The sequence below is a fragment of the Desmodus rotundus genome, chromosome 2 (genome assembly GCF_022682495.2).
Source record: "Desmodus rotundus isolate HL8 chromosome 2, HLdesRot8A.1, whole genome shotgun sequence".
In the NCBI taxonomy this organism is placed as follows: Eukaryota; Metazoa; Chordata; class Mammalia; order Chiroptera; family Phyllostomidae; genus Desmodus; species Desmodus rotundus.
Genome location: NC_071388.1, coordinates 40,257,885 through 40,276,649, shown reverse-complemented (window position 1 = coordinate 40,276,649; position 18,765 = coordinate 40,257,885). Strand labels below are relative to the sequence as shown.

The 18,765-nt window shown below is 36.6% G+C and overlaps 1 protein-coding gene across 2 annotated transcripts in view; it reads left to right on the top strand.

Moving 5' to 3' along the window:
• Window positions 1-7,991: 7,991 nt before the first annotated feature.
• The window catches only part of CCDC39 (coiled-coil domain 39 molecular ruler complex subunit), a 45,819-nt gene continuing 35,045 nt past the window's right edge, over window positions 7,992-18,765 (top strand). For both annotated transcript variants that reach the window (XM_053918119.2, XM_024563906.4), the window contains exons 1-3: window positions 7,992-8,201; window positions 16,023-16,142; window positions 17,730-17,876. In XM_053918119.2, coding sequence (XP_053774094.1) covers window positions 8,112-8,201; window positions 16,023-16,142; window positions 17,730-17,876 — 357 coding nt within the window. In that variant the 5' untranslated portion in view covers window positions 7,992-8,111. The remainder of the gene's footprint in view (window positions 8,202-16,022; window positions 16,143-17,729; window positions 17,877-18,765) is intronic.

Here is an 18,765-nt window from a genome sequence, read left to right as displayed (position 1 = left end):
GAGAAAAAAACTGTTAATAGATTGTTAGGTTGGTGTTTGGTCCACAATTATTTCTGGGAGTTTTTCTCCTTAAGCATGTTTTTAATGCCGTACCCAGAGATTCCGCTCAGATGTCAGGAATAATGAGCTTCATTATAATAGTAGAACTTGATGAGAGTTGTGGCTAAAAAAGAAAGAAAAGACTTGTTTTTTTTTTTTAAAAAAAAGGAAAAAAGGAATTTGTGGTATTTTACATATACAGACATGTAGCACCACCTACTGGATTACTGTCAATGAATAAAATCTGTAAACTGCATTCCATTTGCAAAAAATGTGAAACTATGAGTAGCAAAACTCATAGCATTGGCTTAGCCAATTCTTTTGATTTTGAGGATTGTTCTACTAATAGACAAGAACACTTTGATAAAAGCAGTCTTCTTTTCCCCTTTGTCCTTGCACCCAGAAAATAGTCACAGAAAATTGTTAGCTGTTATTTAAATGTAGCCATCTACAGCCATTGATTTTACACACACACACACAAATCCATTTCATTGTACCAAACTCAGCTTTTTTTACAAGGCAGTGATTGTCATGGGCAAATACATTTTGTGAATGTGTATTTCCCAGAAATTGATATTAGTCTGTAATTAAGAAGGTCTTTCTTTCTTTCTTTCTTTCTTTTTTTTACTGTTTTTCTGCAGTAAAAAATGTTTTATTTAAATTTAATTATGCTCCCGGTTACCAGGGCAAATAAATCCTTATGCATTTTCCATTCATTAATCCAGCAAGTATTAATCAAGAGAGTGCTATGTTTCAGCACCAATGATAAAAACACTGAAGAAAAGAAACAGTGATTTCAGAAATATTGCACAATATTTGGTTGTGAAGAAAATGTTTCTTTGTAAATGCATATCCATTTTTTTTTCACTAAGAGACCCCACAGGGCAGCCAAATATCTGATACAGCCTTGTGAAATGTACAAGTCTGCAAATTGTTATAGGTACTGGTCAAGACACTCACCACTAAAACGTGTTTTGTATAGGGAGAGGCATTGTGGAACAGGACAGTTATGAGACTCCTTTGACGGCCTTCCAATGAGATTCTTATATCATTATCCAAGTCACTATCTTTTTCATACTGAAATGCATTTTCTTAGGAGGAAGTGAGCACCTAAGCAGTAGAAGTGTAAAAGCATTGCATGTTGCTGAATGCCTGTTATGGCCAGGGGAAATCTTGGAAGTTTCTTCTAACTCTGAAGTTATATAAATGCTCTGAATCTAGTCATATGCAGCTGTATTAAGAACGAATTGCATACAATAAAATCTGAGAATGGAGACATTCACCATATTTCTGGATAGGAAGACAATGCAATGCAAGATCCAGCTCTTCTTAAATTAGTATGCATATTCAAGGAAATTCAGTGAAAATCCTTAGGGTTTGGGGGATTTTTTCTGAACTGGACAACTTGATTCCAAGGAAGTGTTGAGAACAGACAAGAGTAGTTGTGACGGCAGCGACAGGCGGTGTGTTCGGCCTGCCACACTAAGAAGCTATGCTACTCAAAACGGCATGGTACTTTTGTAGAGACAGATAAATAAATAAATGAAATGCCAGATATCCAGAAATATATGTTTGTATAGATGAGAATGTAGTACACAAAAAGGACACATTTCAAGTCAAAGTAGCAAGATATACTGCTTAATAAATGGTGCTGGGAAAATTACTATTTGTTTTGAAAAAGAACTATGAATCTACTTTCATACACAAATGTAAAATTTATGTAAATTAAAATGTTAATGTAGAATATATAATTATCAAAGTACTAGAAAACATGCTGAGGATCATTTTCATAGTTTTCCGGTAAAGGTTTTCCTTAGTGTGGCACCAAAGTTACCAAGCAAAAGACTGACAGAGTTAATGACGTAAAAATTTAAAACTCTTCTTTTCGTTTATATATGTGTTCTTTCAGCAGATTTTTATTGAACATTACCACGTACAGGTATTGTTCTAGTTTCTGAATCTAGGGTGGACAAAATGCGTATGATTTCTACTGTCGAGCATTTTGTAGGCTAGTGGCAAAGATAGAAAATAAATAAGTGGACAAGCAAATAATGTAAGTACTAACTGTGGTAAATTCTCTTTTTGCCAGAATTAGTGCAAGAACTTGCTATAAAAGTGAGTAACAGGAAAATGCTGTATTGGATTAAACGGGCGAGAAAGGCCTTTCTAGGAATGTTATATATAAACTAAAGAATATAGAAGTCTGACAAATACTCTAGAACTAGCTATATAGAAGGAAAATGCTCCAGGTAGAAGGATCAGCATATGTGAAGACCTCAAGGCTGAAACATTCCTTGGTTTTCTGAGGCTCTAACAAAACAGTATTTAAAAGCCAAGGTGGCTGAAACAGTGAATGAAGGGAAAGATGGCAAGAGATAAGGGTAGAAAAATATACAGCGATCATACTACATAGGACTTTGTAGACTGGATTAAGGAGTTTGGATTTAATTCTAACTAAATTGGGAATCCACTGAAGAGCTTTAACCTGAAAGAATCTGATTTTAAAAACATTTTTAAAAAGAGAGCCTTGGAATTGTACGGCTATTTTGAGAAAGATCTGACCTGTTTTTATAAAACTAAACACACACACACCCTCTATGGTCAACAGTTACACTCCTTGGTATTTATCTAAAAGAAACAAAAACATATGTCCTTTTAAAAGGCTTATACTGAAGGGAGGGAGCAGGGTTTGGCTGGGGTGGGGGGAGTGGTTGGGGGAAAATGCAGACAACTGTAACTGAACAACAATAAAACAATTATTTTAAAAAATAAAAGGCTTATACTGAGGATACATGTTAATAATTTTAAAACTACTTTAAATGTATTTTGGAGTTGAACAAATAAGTAAATGAATGATGGATGGTGGGAGCAAAGTTTCTCAATGTCAAAAGGGAAGACTAGAATGAAATCAATGGCACTGGACTGGAGTCAGAGACATAAGTATGTATTACTGTTTAGCTTATACAGACAGATAGATAGATATGAAGACAATCATAGATATGTATGAATTTTTGGGTTTTATGCATACATATATTATCTAGTTCTGTCTGCTGAGAGAACCCAGAAATAATAACCTAGTAACAGCCAATATACCTAGAGCCCAGATCTTCATTTCTAAATACCATTCTACAATAAAAGGAACCAGAACTCCTGGAAGAATTGGTTAATTCTCAGACTGGGTAGGAGAATATAACAGGATGTGCCTGGAACATTTTGCAGTGCCAGAAAGTAAGGAGGTGCTCAAAATTCCTAAGGATGGAGGCATGTCAGAAAGACACAGGGCTGATGTACAAAGCAAGAATAAATTTAGCAAGGAAGTAGATAGTGTAGTTTAGATTATAATCCAATAAAATATATATGAGTCTATAGTGATTAAATAAATAATCAAACAAATAAATAAGTGGAAAAGAGATATATTTACTGAAACATTTCAAATAATACATGAAGATACTCTCCTTTCAAGAGATAGAGTGTAATCTCCTTCCTTGAGTTCAGGTTGAATTCAGTGAATTATTTATAGAATATGAGAGGGAAATAGTAACTTCACATTTAAGAAAGCTGGCAAGTGCTCCCTTAACAAAATAATCAAGATTAAAATCGCTAGTAATGTCATGAGGACATCATGTGCCTCCCTCCAATATGATGTGATAAGAAGTGCACTTTACCTCTACAGGTTTCTTCCCCAAAACCATTAACTCCAGCCTAATTATTTGAAAACCATCAGATAAACCAAATCAAGAGACAGTCTATGAAATGCGTGACCGGTACCTCTCAACACTGTCCAGATGATGGGGGAACAAAAACCAAGAAGGACGAAGAAAAAAACCGACACCTGGTCACAGAACAGGGAAAACGCAGGAGTTCCCACAATAACACACAATGTGGAATGCTGCATTGCATCCTGGAACAAGAAAAGCACGTAAAAGGAAGGATTGAATAATCTGGAGTTTAGTTTAAAGGAAGGCACCACTGTTGTACTTTGGTAATGTATAATGATAATATCAGAGGAAACTGAATTGGATGAAGGATATGTGGGGACCCTGTATTATCCTCGCAACTTTTTTGCAAATCAAAAATTACTCTAAAATAAAATGTATTTTTAAAAAGACTTGTACAAAGATGTTTGTAATAGCTTATTCATATTTCCAAAAACCTAAAATAACGTAGGTGTTCAGCATTAAAGGAATGTGTAAACAAAGTGTGTCATATCTATGTAAGGGAATATTATTCAGCAATAAAAATACATAAACCATTGATACATACCACTAAATACCAATATGAATGAGTATCAAAAACATTAAGCTGAGTGAAAAACAGCATGACATCAAAAAGTATACACTTGTATCAGTCTGGGTCCAAACAAGAGAGAGAAACCTCATGATAATTTAAATGGGAAAGTTTAATGTAAATAATTGTTAACTGTAACAGAGGGTTAGAGTAATAAGGGATTGGCTGTTAAGAAATAAAGAAAACTCTAAAGAATGTAGAAATAGCAGATAAAAGGACCAGTCGCTATCCTTAAAGCTGAGACAGAGTTCCCAGGGAAGAGATATCTAGAAGCTTTTTCAATGGAATTGTCCCATTGTCAGGTAGGCAGTTGGATACAAGGTTGGTGTGCAGAAGAGACACTGAGGCTGGAGAAATATTAATAGGGGCCATTTAAGAAATAACAGCCATGGGATTTAAAGCAGTGAAATGTATATGATACCAAGGAAGCAACTGTAAAAAGAGTAGAGAGAGGGACCAGCTTTGGGTCTTGGGAGCAATATTAGAAGGCCAACCAGGATAAGATAAAGCAGCAAAGGAGAGAGAAGTTTAATGGGAAACTGACAGAGAAAGAGTCATAAAAGCCAGGAGAATAACACGTTTTAATAGGGAAGGAAGAGCTGAACTGAATGCAGCCCATAGACTGGGTGAGGTGATTGATGATGAACGTATTCACTGGACTATGAAGCACACTGAGGACAACAAGAGCAGTTTCCCAGGTGTGGATGGCACAAAAACCAAGTTGAAGAAACCAAAAAAACCCCAAGCAAACCCCAGATTGGGGTAAACATATTATTCATACACATGCGCACAGAGGGCATACTATCTATAACATATAAAGTACTGCAGTAATCCAATAAGAAAAGACAACCTAATGGGGGAAAATGAACAAAGGATATGATAAAGGAATTCTTAGCAGAATAAACATGATGCTAAATCTCGTAATTGGAAAATTGTCAGTAAACAACAATGAGATATCATATTTTTCTTTTTGGGCTGTAAAATATTTAATGCTTCATAATCTCCAGAATGTGCAAAGATACTGTAATGTTCTGTTGGTAAAGATGTCTTAAAGGACAATTTAGTGGTGTGCATAAAGTTGTTTAGACATATTTTCCATTAATTTGGCTTCTAAGAATATGTTCAAAAGAAATGCATATATAAGTGTGCAAGATGATATCTCATTCATCAAACCTAAGACACCACAGGTTGAAAGATGATATTCAGAGATATTAAAATGTGAAGATAAGTATACACTCAAAATGATAAATACAGTACTATAAAGATGTTCTTTGCAGCATTGTTTAAAAAGTTAACAATACTGGATTTTAAGCTGCTATTCAAAGACCAAAGATCTAATGTACTGACATGGAAACTTGGCCACTGTTGTTAAGTGCAAAGTAAATTGGCAAAAGAATATTTGTAATATGATTCCATTTCTATAGGAAAAATTAATATATGTATATAGCTATAGCTTCATTTAAAAATTCTGGTACCATAAACACAAAACAGTGACAGCCTCTTGGGAATGAAATTGGCACGGAAGTGAAGGCTACCTTTTCCTTTTTCTTTATACGTAAATATATATTTTTTCAATTAAAAATCACATTGTTTTTGCAGAACAAAGATCTCTTCATGGTTTTACCTGAACAACCTCATTTGGATAAGGTTATCTACTTGAGAATAAGCTAGCAGAAGGCTAACATCTACCGGAGCATTTGGGGATTAAATTCAATACTTCATGGTCAGCCACAATGTGGTAAAACTTTGGGTTTTGTTTCCAAATCTAGATAAGAATAAACTCAAATAGAATTAGGATCTAGAAGCTGTAAAATTATAAGTGGGAAATTGATGATATAGAAAGCTGTGGTGATATAGTGGAGAAGCAGGAATATTGTTTTAAGAATTTGGAGAACGTAGAATTTGGAGAATGTATAGAAATTTTGCCTAAAATTCAACATTGTATAACTGTCATCCTGAAATTCAGGAAATAGAGTCCTTGCCATATGGGAGATAGGACTCTTTGTGGGGAGTTGGCTACCAGACTTCTCCTGTCCTTGGGGCCTAGGGGAGTATCCAGCAAAGACAGCTGTGGTCATGCCTTTGGCAGCTCTAGCTAACGCTGAGATCTGCACAGGCCAAGCCAGCTGCCTAAGTATTCACATTAGGAACTGGATACTAACATTTCCATTAGTAGGAATGACGCAACTCTTATAAAATAAAAGATGATCTCCTATAAGGTTATTGAAGCTCTAAAATTCCATTATTCCACACAGGTCAAAATTCCCTCTACAAGGTGAGTCTTTCTCCCCCACCACCTCCGGAATTTGGGTATTGTAGAAGTGGGCAATAAAATGCCTTGCTAATTCTAGTCTTTGAAGACATTTCCAAGTCCATAAGATTAAATATATGGAAAACCATTTAAGCACAAAGACAAAGCTACTACAAGAGATTTCAAAAGGACAATAACAAATCAATGGTAAAAAGATATTTTCAGGATAATTGAGGAAATATGAATATGAAATGGTTATTAGATGATATTGAAGAATTTTAATATTAGTCATTTTGCTAGGTGTGATAATATTACATTTATGTTAGAAAACATTAAATAATAGTGATGCATGCTCAAGTTATTAGGGATGAAATGTCATATTTGTGATTTACTTTAAATGCTTCACCAAAAGGTATAGAGGAAGCTACTATGGCAAAATATAAATGTTAAATCAAGATGATGAACAAAGTACAAGTAAAATAAGATTCAAGAGTCACCCCCCGGCACAGAGAGTTTACTGAATAAGCAAAATTAATTTATGTTCATGTTGCAGTGGTACAGGGTATTCCAGTCAAGAACATCTACTTTCATGGCTTCCCCTCAGGCAGCCTCAATTTATTTATTTAGAAAAATGAGAGGATTACATTAGTTGACTGTGTTGTCCTTTCCAGTTCCGAGATGCTATACACAACAGAGGCTATAAACTCAAATGCCTGAGTGCCAACCAAGCAGGTAATTTAAATCGCGCTTGCAGTCCAAAGGAGGCGCCTCTTCAGCGGATATTGTGGGCTCAGTGTTTCCTAGCCTTTTTTGAGATTAGGAAGAAATTAAAGACCTGTAAATGTTAACAAACGAAACTGTAAAGAAAAACAAAGATACAGAGTGGCGCAGGAAAACCACCAAACTCTTCCCTGTAAGTTTGCCATTTCTACGGTCAGCGAGGACACTACCGCGGGGCCGGTGAGGAAGAGCGTTGGATTAAAACAGAAGATCACAACGCCCAGCAATGATTCTGGAAATAGAATTCCGCTTCAAAATACAAGTCTATTTCAGCCTACGAGATTTCATCCATGGATGAAACTCAACAGACACCACTTGCAAAGAAAGCCCGGGTTAGTATTTCCGGTAACTCTCATTTCCCGCCGTCGATCCGGCAGTCCCGTGGCTCAGCGCCGTTCTGGTACCCGTGGACCCCCGGCGACTGCACCGGGGGAGCTATCCGGACCTGCACTTTCAGGGGAAGTTATGCTGGCACCTGGCCACCCCAGCAAACCCCTGGAGGAGTAAGTTGCTTTGCTTCCCCGGGTCCTTAATTAGAAAAAGGTTGCTGTGCATCTCTGAGTGAATTCTCAACCGGAAGTTTCGCTTCCCGGTCCGAGCGCTTCCTGTTTGGTAACTAAGGGCGCGGGACGGTTGCTAGGGCTCCGGAAGCTGGCACCCTGAAGCTTTGCGGGTGTGGCGGGCTGCTTCGGGCGCTGCTAATGGGCCTCCCAAAAAGGCGGATCTTTTCTCTGCACCTGTATCTTTTGCAGTCATGAGTAGCGAATTTCTGGCGGAGCTGCATTGGGAGGACGGGTTCGCCATCCCAGTTGCGAACGAGGAGAACAAGTTCCTGGAAGATCAGGTGGGGATTAGGTGAAGAAGGTTAGGGAAGGAGTCTTTTTGGGGGGGAGGAAGGGGGCGTTTTCTGGTTGGTAGGAATACCCCACTCCTTTTATTTCTCTCCTTTCCTTCCCTAGTCCCATCTCTTGTTTGTCTAACGCTCTACGGCACCATCTCTACTTTCTCCCTCACCTATCTGCCCTTTGCCGTGGTTGCTAAGCATTAAAAACGTATTGAAACGATAATTGATATTCAGGATGATAAAATCCGAATCTTTACTCCCTCCTCCTCTCCCCCTTCAAGTACTCATTTCCAGACTCTTGGGCAGAAGAAGAAAGTCTGGTTCCCGCGCGCTCTTTCTCCTTCCTCAGAATTAAGCGCGTTTTACAATGGGGCTTCTATGGTTTGCGTAGCAACAGTTATTTGTGGATGTGTGTAAACAAAACTCTTCTGGTTGACATTTCTCTTATATGGCTGCAGTTTTTGTTTTCAATGAAGGGCAACACTGGGGAATGTGAGAGATCTAGCACTAAGTACTGAATTGTAGTAAGATTAAGAAGTATCCAGCCCTGGGATTAGATCCTATTTACCAGCACTGAGCCAGTTTCTTCTTCTGTAAACCAAAGATAAGTAAAATAAATATCTCGTAGGGTTGTTATACAGCTCTAAAGACATTAATGTATTAATAGGTTAAAGTTTCATTCAGATGTTAGTTTTTGGTATTAGTGCCATAATACTTGCCTCACAGGATATTATATACATATTTCTTGTATTAGCTATTTAAAAAATATTACAGAGCAATAAAAAAGAAGCAGCATGAGGAGCCATAATTACTTCACCTGAATAAATTCTGATAATGAAGAAGCAACTCCTATACATTTAAGATATTCAGACAGAAGTGTATGAAATAAAATACTATCTACAACAGTAGATGCTCCCAAAAGTATCTACTGTTGACCATAGAAGTGACTATCATGGCAGGAACAAATATTCCAGACATCATGGTCTACAATACATAGATTGGAATACAATCAGGAATATTTTAAAAATGGAATACTACTATGCATATGCTGTTTTTTTTCTTATGCTCACCCAAGAACATGCTTATTGCTTTTATTTTAATTATTAAAAAATTTTTTATTGTTGTTCAAGTACAGTTGTCTCCATTTTCACCCCACCATGGCCCCCTGCCCCACCCATCCCTGCCTCCCACCCTTGAACCTGCCCCCTTTGGCTTTGTCCATGTGTCCTTTATACATGTACTTTGATGGACCTTCCCCTATTTTCCCCCATTAACCCTCTTCTCCCTCCCCTCTGGTTACTGTCAGTTTGTTTTTTATTTCAATGTTTCTGGTTATATTTTGCTTGCTTGTTTGTCTGCCTTTTGACCCAGCAATGTTACTGCTGGGCCTATACCCTAAGAATCCTGAAACACCAATTCAAAAGAACCTATGCACCCCAATGTTCATAGCTGCACAATTTACAATAGCCAAGTGTTGGAAGCAACCTAAATGCCCATCAGTGAATGAGTGAATCAAAAAACTGGTACATTTACACAATGGAATACTATGCAGCAGAAAGAAAGAAGGAGTACCTACCCTTGGCAACAGCATGGATGGATCTGGAGAGCATTATGCTAAGTGAAGTAAGCCAGGTGGTGAGGGACAGATACTATATGATCTCACCTATAAGTGGAACCTAATCAACAAAACAAACAAGCTTATTGCTGTTAGAGAGAGAGTAAGGGAGGGAAAAGAAGAAGAGAAACACTGATGGGTTGCCTCTTGTGCACCGCCAGACTGGGGACCAAACCCACAACCTAGGCATGTGCCCTGACCAGGAATCAAACCTGCAACCATCTGGTTTACTGGATGACACTCCAACCAATTGAGCCACACCAACCAGGACTATATATGCTATTTTTAACATAAAAATTTTAATTTAAGTTTAGTTACATTTAAGAGAGGAAAAAAAAGAAAGGAATTGTTGAATTTCAGGTATTGCTTGATTACAAGAGATAGTGATTGCTAAAAAATTTAACATTAAGAAAAACTACACAAGAGAAAAATGAAGTGGTTAAATTGTTTCAAAAAAAAATTTTTATCCCAATTTTAGACAGTATGGGTTGACTGTTCTTTCATCTTTTAAATGAAGACATTAGCTGTCTTATCTCTTATATTTCTTTCCACATCCTTTTATCCCATTAAAATAGGGGTTTTATTATTTTTTATTATCAAGGCTTATTTTATTTTCATTCTATTAATGCCCTTAATTTACTGCAAATGTTTAGTCTTAGTTTTATATTTAAAATGATTTAATCATCCTTAATGTAGCCACTTTTACTTAGTTTATCTTTTCTTGACTATTTCTTTTTAACTCATCTTTTGACTGGTTGTGTTCTACCCTCAAAAGAAGGGCCCATTGTGCTATGTTTTTAACTCCTTGCATCCTCAGTTGCCAGTTTGATTACTTGCATTGCTTGCTTTAAGTTTATATCAGATCTACTTTCTCTCTTGCTCCTTCTTTTTGTACTCCTATGTTTTCCCATATGGGCAATTTCCCCACAGACCTATTTCCCAACTATTAACTTGTGAATTCTCTTTTTTCACCCCAACTGGCCTGTCACTCTATTTCCTAGATCACATGTTTTCTTCTTTTTGGGGTTATGCTCTTTTTTTGATGGAATACTTTATTGTATCTCCATAAGAAGTGTGTATTGGAGGTAAACAATCTAACTAAAATGTTTTTATTTGCTCTAACATTTGATGGTTATTTGACTGGGTAGAAAATTCTAGATTAAAAAATAATTTCTCAGTAGAATTTGGAAGGTATTGCCCTATTATCTTCCAGCAGTGTGTAATCTAATATTAGAATGCTTTTCATTTTTTTAAATGTATTTTATTGATTATGCTATTACAGTTGTACCATTTTTCTCCCCTTTATTCCCCTCCACCCTGCATTCTCCCCTTACCCACATTCCCCTGCCCCTAGTTCATGTCCATGGGTTATACATATAAATTCTTTGGCTTCTACATTTCCCATACTATTCTTAACTTTCCCCTGTCTATTTTGTACCTATTATTTATGCTTCTTCTTCCCCGTGTATTTCTCCCTATTCTCTCCCATCCCTGTCCCCTCTGATACTCCTCCATGTGATCTCCATTTCTGTGATTCTGTTCCTGTTCTAGTTGTTTCCTTAGTTTGTTTTTGTTTTTTTAGGTTCGGTTGTTGATAGTTGTGAGTTTTTTGTTGTTTTACTGTTCAGAGTTTTTGATCTTCTTTTCCTTAGTTAAGTCCCTTTAACATTTCATATAATAAGGGCTTGGTGAAGATGAACTCCTTTAAGTTGACCTTATCTGGAAAGGACTTTATCTGCCCTTCCATTCTAAATGAGAGTTTTGCTGGATAGAGTAATCTTGGGTGTAGGTCCTTGCTTTTCATGACTTAGAATACTTCTTTCCAGCCCCTTCTTACCTGCAAGGTTTCTTTTGAGAAATCAGTTGATACCCTTGTGGGAACTCCTTTGCAGGTAACCATCTCCTTTTCTCTTGCTGCTTTTAAGATTCTCTCCTTATCTTTAATCTTGGCTAATGTAATTTTGATGTGCCTTGGTGTATGCTTCCTTGGGTCCAACTTCTTTGGGACTCTCTGAGCCTCCTGTACTTCCTGGAAGTCTATTTCTTTTGCCAGATTGGTGAAGTTCTCCTTCATTATTTTTTCAAATAAGTTTCTAATTTCTTGCTCTTGTTCTTCTCTTTCTGGCACCCCTATGATACAGATGTTGGAACATTTAAAGTTGTCCCAGAGGTTCCTAAGCCTCTCCTCATATTTTTGAATTCTTATGTCTTCCTTCTGTTCTGGCTGAATGTTTATTTCTTCCTTCTGCTCCAAATCATTGATTTGAGTCCCAGTTCCTTCCCTTCACTGTTGGTTCCTTGTGCATTTTCTTTTAATTCACTTTTCATAGCCTTCACTCTTTTCCCTATTTTGCAACCATATGCAACCATTTCTGTGAGCATCCTGATTACCAGTGTTTTGGACTGTGCATCTGATAGGTTAGCTATCTCTTCATCACTTAGTCGTATTTTTTCTGGAGCTTTGATCTGTTCTGTTCTTTCATTTGGGCCTTTTTTTTTTTTTTTGGTCTTGGCAGTCCTGTTACGTAGTAAGGGGCAGAGTGTTAGGTGTTCACCAGGGCGGGGCAACCACAATGCTGCGTCCTGATGCTGTATGTGGGGGAGAGATCCGAGAGGGAACAGTGCTCAGCTCTCAGTGGGCTGTCAGTCACTTCCCCTGCTACCCACAAGCAAATTGGGCCTTTCTGGTTCTGATTCCCAGGTGGGTGGGTTTGTGTATGTTCTAGGACCCTGTGAGTCTCTCCAACAAGATCTCCTGTGAGGCTGGGAGTTTCTCCTGCTGCCACCTCAACCCCCACAGGATTTTCCACTTAGATGTTTTGAGGCTTTATTTCCCGGCGCTAGAACTCTGGGATGTGTGGTCTGTCTCACTCCACAGGTGTTCCTCCTGGTTTATCCACATGCAAATGTGGGACTGCCCGCTCCGCCAGCTGCCACCTTGCCCTGTCCATGAGCTACCACCTTGCTGCAAGACCTCTCCACCCAGCTGCCTGTCTCCGCCCCTCCTACTGGTCTGGATGAATGTTACTTCTTTAACCTCTTGGTTGTCGGACTTCCACACAGTTTGATTTTCTGGTAGTTCTGGTTGTTTTTTGTCTTTAAATTTGTTGTCCTCCTACCCTGGCTGGTGTGGCTCAGTAGGTTGAGTGCTGGCCTGCAAACCAAATTTGTTGTCCTCCTTTTGGTTGTGGGAGGAGGCACAGTGTATCCACTTATGCCTCCATCTTGGCTGGAAGTCCCCAGAGTGAATTTCATTTCTTTTTAGGTGACTTTTTTTAACCTGTGAAAGTGTTTTAGAGGGTTTTTTTTTTTTTTCCATCTTTACAATGCAGTTTTTATTTTGGCAACTACATCAAGCTGTTCTTTAATTTTCAAGTTACTTTCTTGTTCCTTTACTGTACCACGTGGTCGTGTTTTAGGAGTACAATATCATCTCCAATCTCTCTGAGTGTGTGTGTTTGTGTGTGTTTAGTTCTTTTGTGTCTTTAATTATCTGTTTCCTCTGGGACCTTTTTGTTTGTTTATCTAGATATTTCTCAGATGATGTAAGTTTTCAATAAATATCTGCTGGTCCTTGCATGTAATTTTTTATGTAAAAAAGAGGCGATAGAACTCTATGGGGAAGGAATTATCAATTGGGGGTGTTAATCATTATGCTTTCATTAAAAAAGAGATGCTTTTTGGGGGTTCATTATGCAGTGATAAAAGTCGTAATTGATGAAGAAAATAAAAGTTATAAAGCTGTATGTACCAAACAACACAACTGCTAAGTACATAAACACAAGTAGACTTGACAAAATACAGTTAGAGTGAGATAATTCGATATCGAATGCCTCAGAATTGGATAATTCTAACAGACAAAAATAAGATATAAAGGATATAAATAATGCAATAAAAATAAAAACAGAGAAAGCATATATCCTTTAAATAGAGAATATGCATGTTAAAAAATATGTCTGTGAGACATTTACAAAGGTACCTCATGTGCTTGGCCAAAATGGAAACTTTAATGCATTAAAAGTGAATGATAAATCTTAAAGACACTATGCTAAGTAAAATAAACTGGACACAAAAGGACAAGTAGTGTTTCATTCCACTTACATGAGATAGTTAGTTAGAGCAGTCAAATTCACAGAGACACAGAATGGTGATATCCAGGGAGGACGGGGAATGGAGAGTTAGTGTTTAATGGTACGAAGTTTCCATTTGGGAAGACCAAAAATTTCTGGAGATGGATGGTGGTGATAGTTGTACAACAATGTGATGCTACTTTATGTACTTTGCAAAATGGTTAAAATGGTTAAACCATTTGAAATATGGTTTAAAAATGAGTGAAAGAAAATTTATAGGTCACATTCTCTGATTATAAGCCAGTAGAATTTGTGTCAATTTAAAAAATGATCCTCTGTTGGTAGAGACGGGATGTTCATGATCCCCCACAAACCTTTCATATGTTGAAGCCCTAAACCTTAATGTGATGGTATTTGCAGGTAGGGCCTTTGGGAGGTAATTAGGTTAAAGGAGGTCATGAGGCTAGGGTCCTCATGATGGGGTTAATATCCTTATAAGGAGAGAAACAGAGAGCAGAACTCTTTACTGGTGTGAGGACTAGGTGGCATGCTGCAAATCAAGAAGAGAGATTTTACCAGAACCAAACTGATTGGCATCTTGCTCTTGGACTTTCCAGCTTCCAGGACTGTGAGACATAAATTTCTGCTGTTTAAGCCATGAGTCTGTGGTATTTTGTTTTGGCTGTCTGAGCTGACTAAGAAATCCTTAGGCAGGTTTCTCAGAAATATATTCCTGGATCACTCTCATATCAAAGAAAAATTGAAAAAGAAAAGTTGCCAGTAAGAGAACTATAAAAGGAGACTGCTTCATACCCACATCCATGGGAAACAGCAAAACTCATACTTCAAGAAAACATAGCCTTAAATGCCTTCATTTTGAATTAGTGTCTTAGTTGGCCTGGGTTGCTTAATACAATTATGTAGACTGAGAGATTTAAAAAGCAGACATTTATTTCTCACGGTTCTGAAGGGTAGAAGTCGAGATCAGGGTGTCAGCATGGTTGGGTTCTGGTGAGAGCAGGCTTCCTGGCTTGCAGATGTCTGCCTTCTTGCTGTGTTTTCACACGGCAGAGAGAGAGCTCCACTGGTTTCTCCTATTATAAGGACACCAGTCTCATCGTGAGTGTCCTACCCTCATGTCCTAATTTAAACCTCCTTACCTCCCAAAGGCACCCCTTGCTGATACTCCTTTTAATAGATTAAAAAGGACAACAAAGTAAACAAAAGAGGGAATTAAAAATTGAAATTAATGAAATCTAAAGCAAAAATACATATTTAATATTACTTAGTAAGTTTAATAAAATATAAGGCATAACAATTGAGTATGTCAGTATTTTTTTCTTTCTTCCTTAGTTTAAAATTCAAATATTTTTCTCATGCACTTCAGTGAATTGTGTTGTGCATCTCCTAGTTTGTAGCCCCATCCTTGAGACTACAGCTCAAGACTATAAAGGAGCATATTTTTGTTTTGTTGAGCTTTTATATTACTTTGAGGGATGACATATTCTAATAATCCTGAGAATTTATCTTGTATTTTTCTAAAGATTTTTTTGCAATTACATTGTTTTGCATTTACATTGTTTTGTTTTTACTTGGTATTATAATTCAAAGACATAAAATACATCAAGAAACAGGTTCTAAGCACATGAGAGTTAATTCTGTTCTGTTAAGCTTAACTTTAAATCTACTGGTTTTGAATAGCTGTTCAGGCAGGAGATATTATGCCTGGTGTCCAGCTACTTTTCAAATTTATGGTTTATGATCTTTCTCTCTCTCTCTCTTTTTTTTTTTTTTGGGTTAGGCATTGTTACTATGCTCTTGTTTGATTTAGAGATCTTGCCATTTAATTATGCAACATAATCTCATTTTTTTCTCTTTAAAATGCATTTTAGCTATGGAAGCTGCTAATGTTGCAGATCTGAGAGAGATTTCTATTCTGTTTTAATATGGTGCTAACTTTCCCACAGTAATCTCTAAATCACAGCACTATTTTATAATTGAAAGGGCAACAGATTTTTGAAGTTCAAATGGATATCTTAAAAAGCAGAGTAAATGAAGGTTTAGTTTTCTGTCGAGTTTACATCCTTTAACACGGTTTAGTAGACTTTGGCTAATCATTGTGTTTGTTATTTACAGTTGTCAAAGCTGCAGGGTGAAAAGTCAGGCTTGGAAGATCAGCTACGTGACTATGAAGAGCGAATTAATGCTCTGACTTCTCACCTCAAAAATGTTAAGCAAGAGTTCTCATTTACACAGGTATATAATGTTGACATTCATGTTAATTATATCACGTGTAGTTATGGGATCTCTCCTATTACATTTACATCTTTGATGTTATTCTACAGATATAATAAGAAAATTAAGCATAACTAAACTATTGTGAACATAACCTTGAATTTGATAGTAGGTAGAAAAAAGTCTTTGAGGAACTCACTACAGCCCCCAAGTTCAAGGAATAATTAATTCATTTGAAAGGAGAAGTCATCATTCAAACAGTCTAATACAATGTCAGACAGCAGATTATCTGAGAAAGGGTACAGTAATGCAGTGAGAAATGATGACTTGAAGCACAAATAGACCTAATACAACACATAATAGAGTTTCTGCCTACTTTTAATTATTCAGCACAACCAACCCACTGGGACCATTTGGAGGGGAAGCAAACAGACCACATACTTCCATAGGCCTTAGGGCACCACAGTCTTTTAGCAAAGTTTAAGAACTGAAATTTATGATGATAATCTTGAGATAAAAGAAAAGTTAAATTATATTTAGGAGACAATTTAGGATAACTGGAGAAAGTATAATGCATTTTAGAAAAATTAATACAAGTTAAATTTTAGGGTGACTAATTAAAGCATGTGTTTTATGGACAATCTACTCATGTGTGCACCCTCGTTCCCTAATGATGCCCAGCAAATTAGTCAGCTCAGCACTTCAGCATCGGAGAGTTTACTAACTTCCATTTCAAACTGTCTTTTTAAATGCATCTACCTTTCTAAAGGTAGATAAATTATAGAAAAATTATTAATTCTTAAAAATGAACAGTCATTTATAATGCCAATTTGTAATTAGTACAGATAAGTAACAACTTCATGCATTAACAAGTCTTATTAGAAAGTTAAACATTTAATGTACTTTTAAAACAATACTCAAGAATTTTGAATCCTAATATGATTGAGTAATTAATAAATTATTAGAAACAACATCTTTTCCTCAAGTTATTAAACCACTGAGTTGGGGATTTGAGAGAGACTCTTTGTAGGTATATTTTATTATAGTAAAACATCAATTAACTATGATAATAGAGACAATATAAACCTTGGTTTTCTTTTCTGTTTTTTAAAGATTTTATTTATTTATTTTTAGAAGACAGAGGGGAAAGAGGGAAACAGAGAGGGAGAGAAACATCAATGTGGGTTGCCTTTCACACGCCCCATACTGGGGACCTGGCCCACAACCCAGGCGTGTGCCCTGACTGGGAATTGAACTGGCGACTCTTTTTTTTCACAGGCCAGCATTCAATCCACTGAGCCACACCAGCCAGGGCTAAACCTTGGTCTTCTGCAATTTTCCTGGACCAACATAGTATCTGGAAATTACTAACTACAATATTTTCTCTCAGCATGTTCTAGGAACTAACTTTCTTAAAACTAGTAGGCAACACTGACTACACCAAATCACAGAGTCTAATATAGTGCATGTTTAAGAGAAGTGGAATTAATAATACTTCATGTAAGCTTTTTGTGGTAATTTTGTCATGTTTTTGTCTAATGGATTACTATAAATATTTTTTAATATTAAAAGTTAAAAAGTCTTTCTATCTTTTATATTTTTCTGTAGTCTCTTTGCAAAGCAAGAGAACATGAGATTGAAAGTGAAGAGCATTTTAAGATCATTGCCGAAAGAGAACTGAGTAGAATGAAGAATGAAATCCAACGGCTGGAAAGTGAGATGGCTTCAATACGGGAGAAGAAAAGTGATAAGGAAGTATGTGTTGAAATGTCACTTAAAATTTTGGGCCATTGTTCCTTCTTCCCTCACCAAACAAACATAGACTTTTTTTTGTCTGTATGGGAAAGGCATTCAAGTGTTTCCTGACATTTACTTACATTGTTTTCTTGGACAATAAAGGGTAGAGGGAGCTGTGATTTGAATGGAACCATGACAGAATGTTACATTTATTTTCCCAGCGTTCATTTACCAAGTACTCACTGAGCCTTACTATGTGCAAAGTGCCACGTTGGTTGCCTGCTATACAATACTAGCCATATTTATTCATTCAAAACTTGTACCTTTCATATTAACTTATCAGCTTGTGAATAGTATTAAATAGTACTAATTAATAGTATTAATTAATTAATTAATAGTATTAAATAGTACTGTACCTATTTTTTTCTTTTCCTTAGTTTTTAGTTACTTGGTTTGGTCATTCTTCCCAAATTTGATTCTTCTCTTTACATATGCATATGAATATGAAATGCACACATATATGTATATATACACATACACACACATATATTTTTTAATCCTTAACCGAAGATATGCTTATTGATTTTAGGGAGAAAGGAAGGGAGAGAGAGGGCACACATACATATTTTATTAATTTGTATTTGTATATTCATTGGTTTTCTTTTACGAACCCAGAGTTGTTAAATGAATACAGGTACAGAAATATTTTTATCTTTTTAACTGCTATATTTATTTCAACTAAAAGTGCTTCCGTAATTTCTGTATAAGAGGGCTCTTAGAGGCAATGATCTGGTTGGAAATGCAGCTGAAGGGGACTTGCGTTAGGCTTCAGTTAGCATATCGAGTGCATTATTTTTACTAAGATTGCATATTCACCTGGGGTGGCAGTGGGGGAATGAAAATGAGA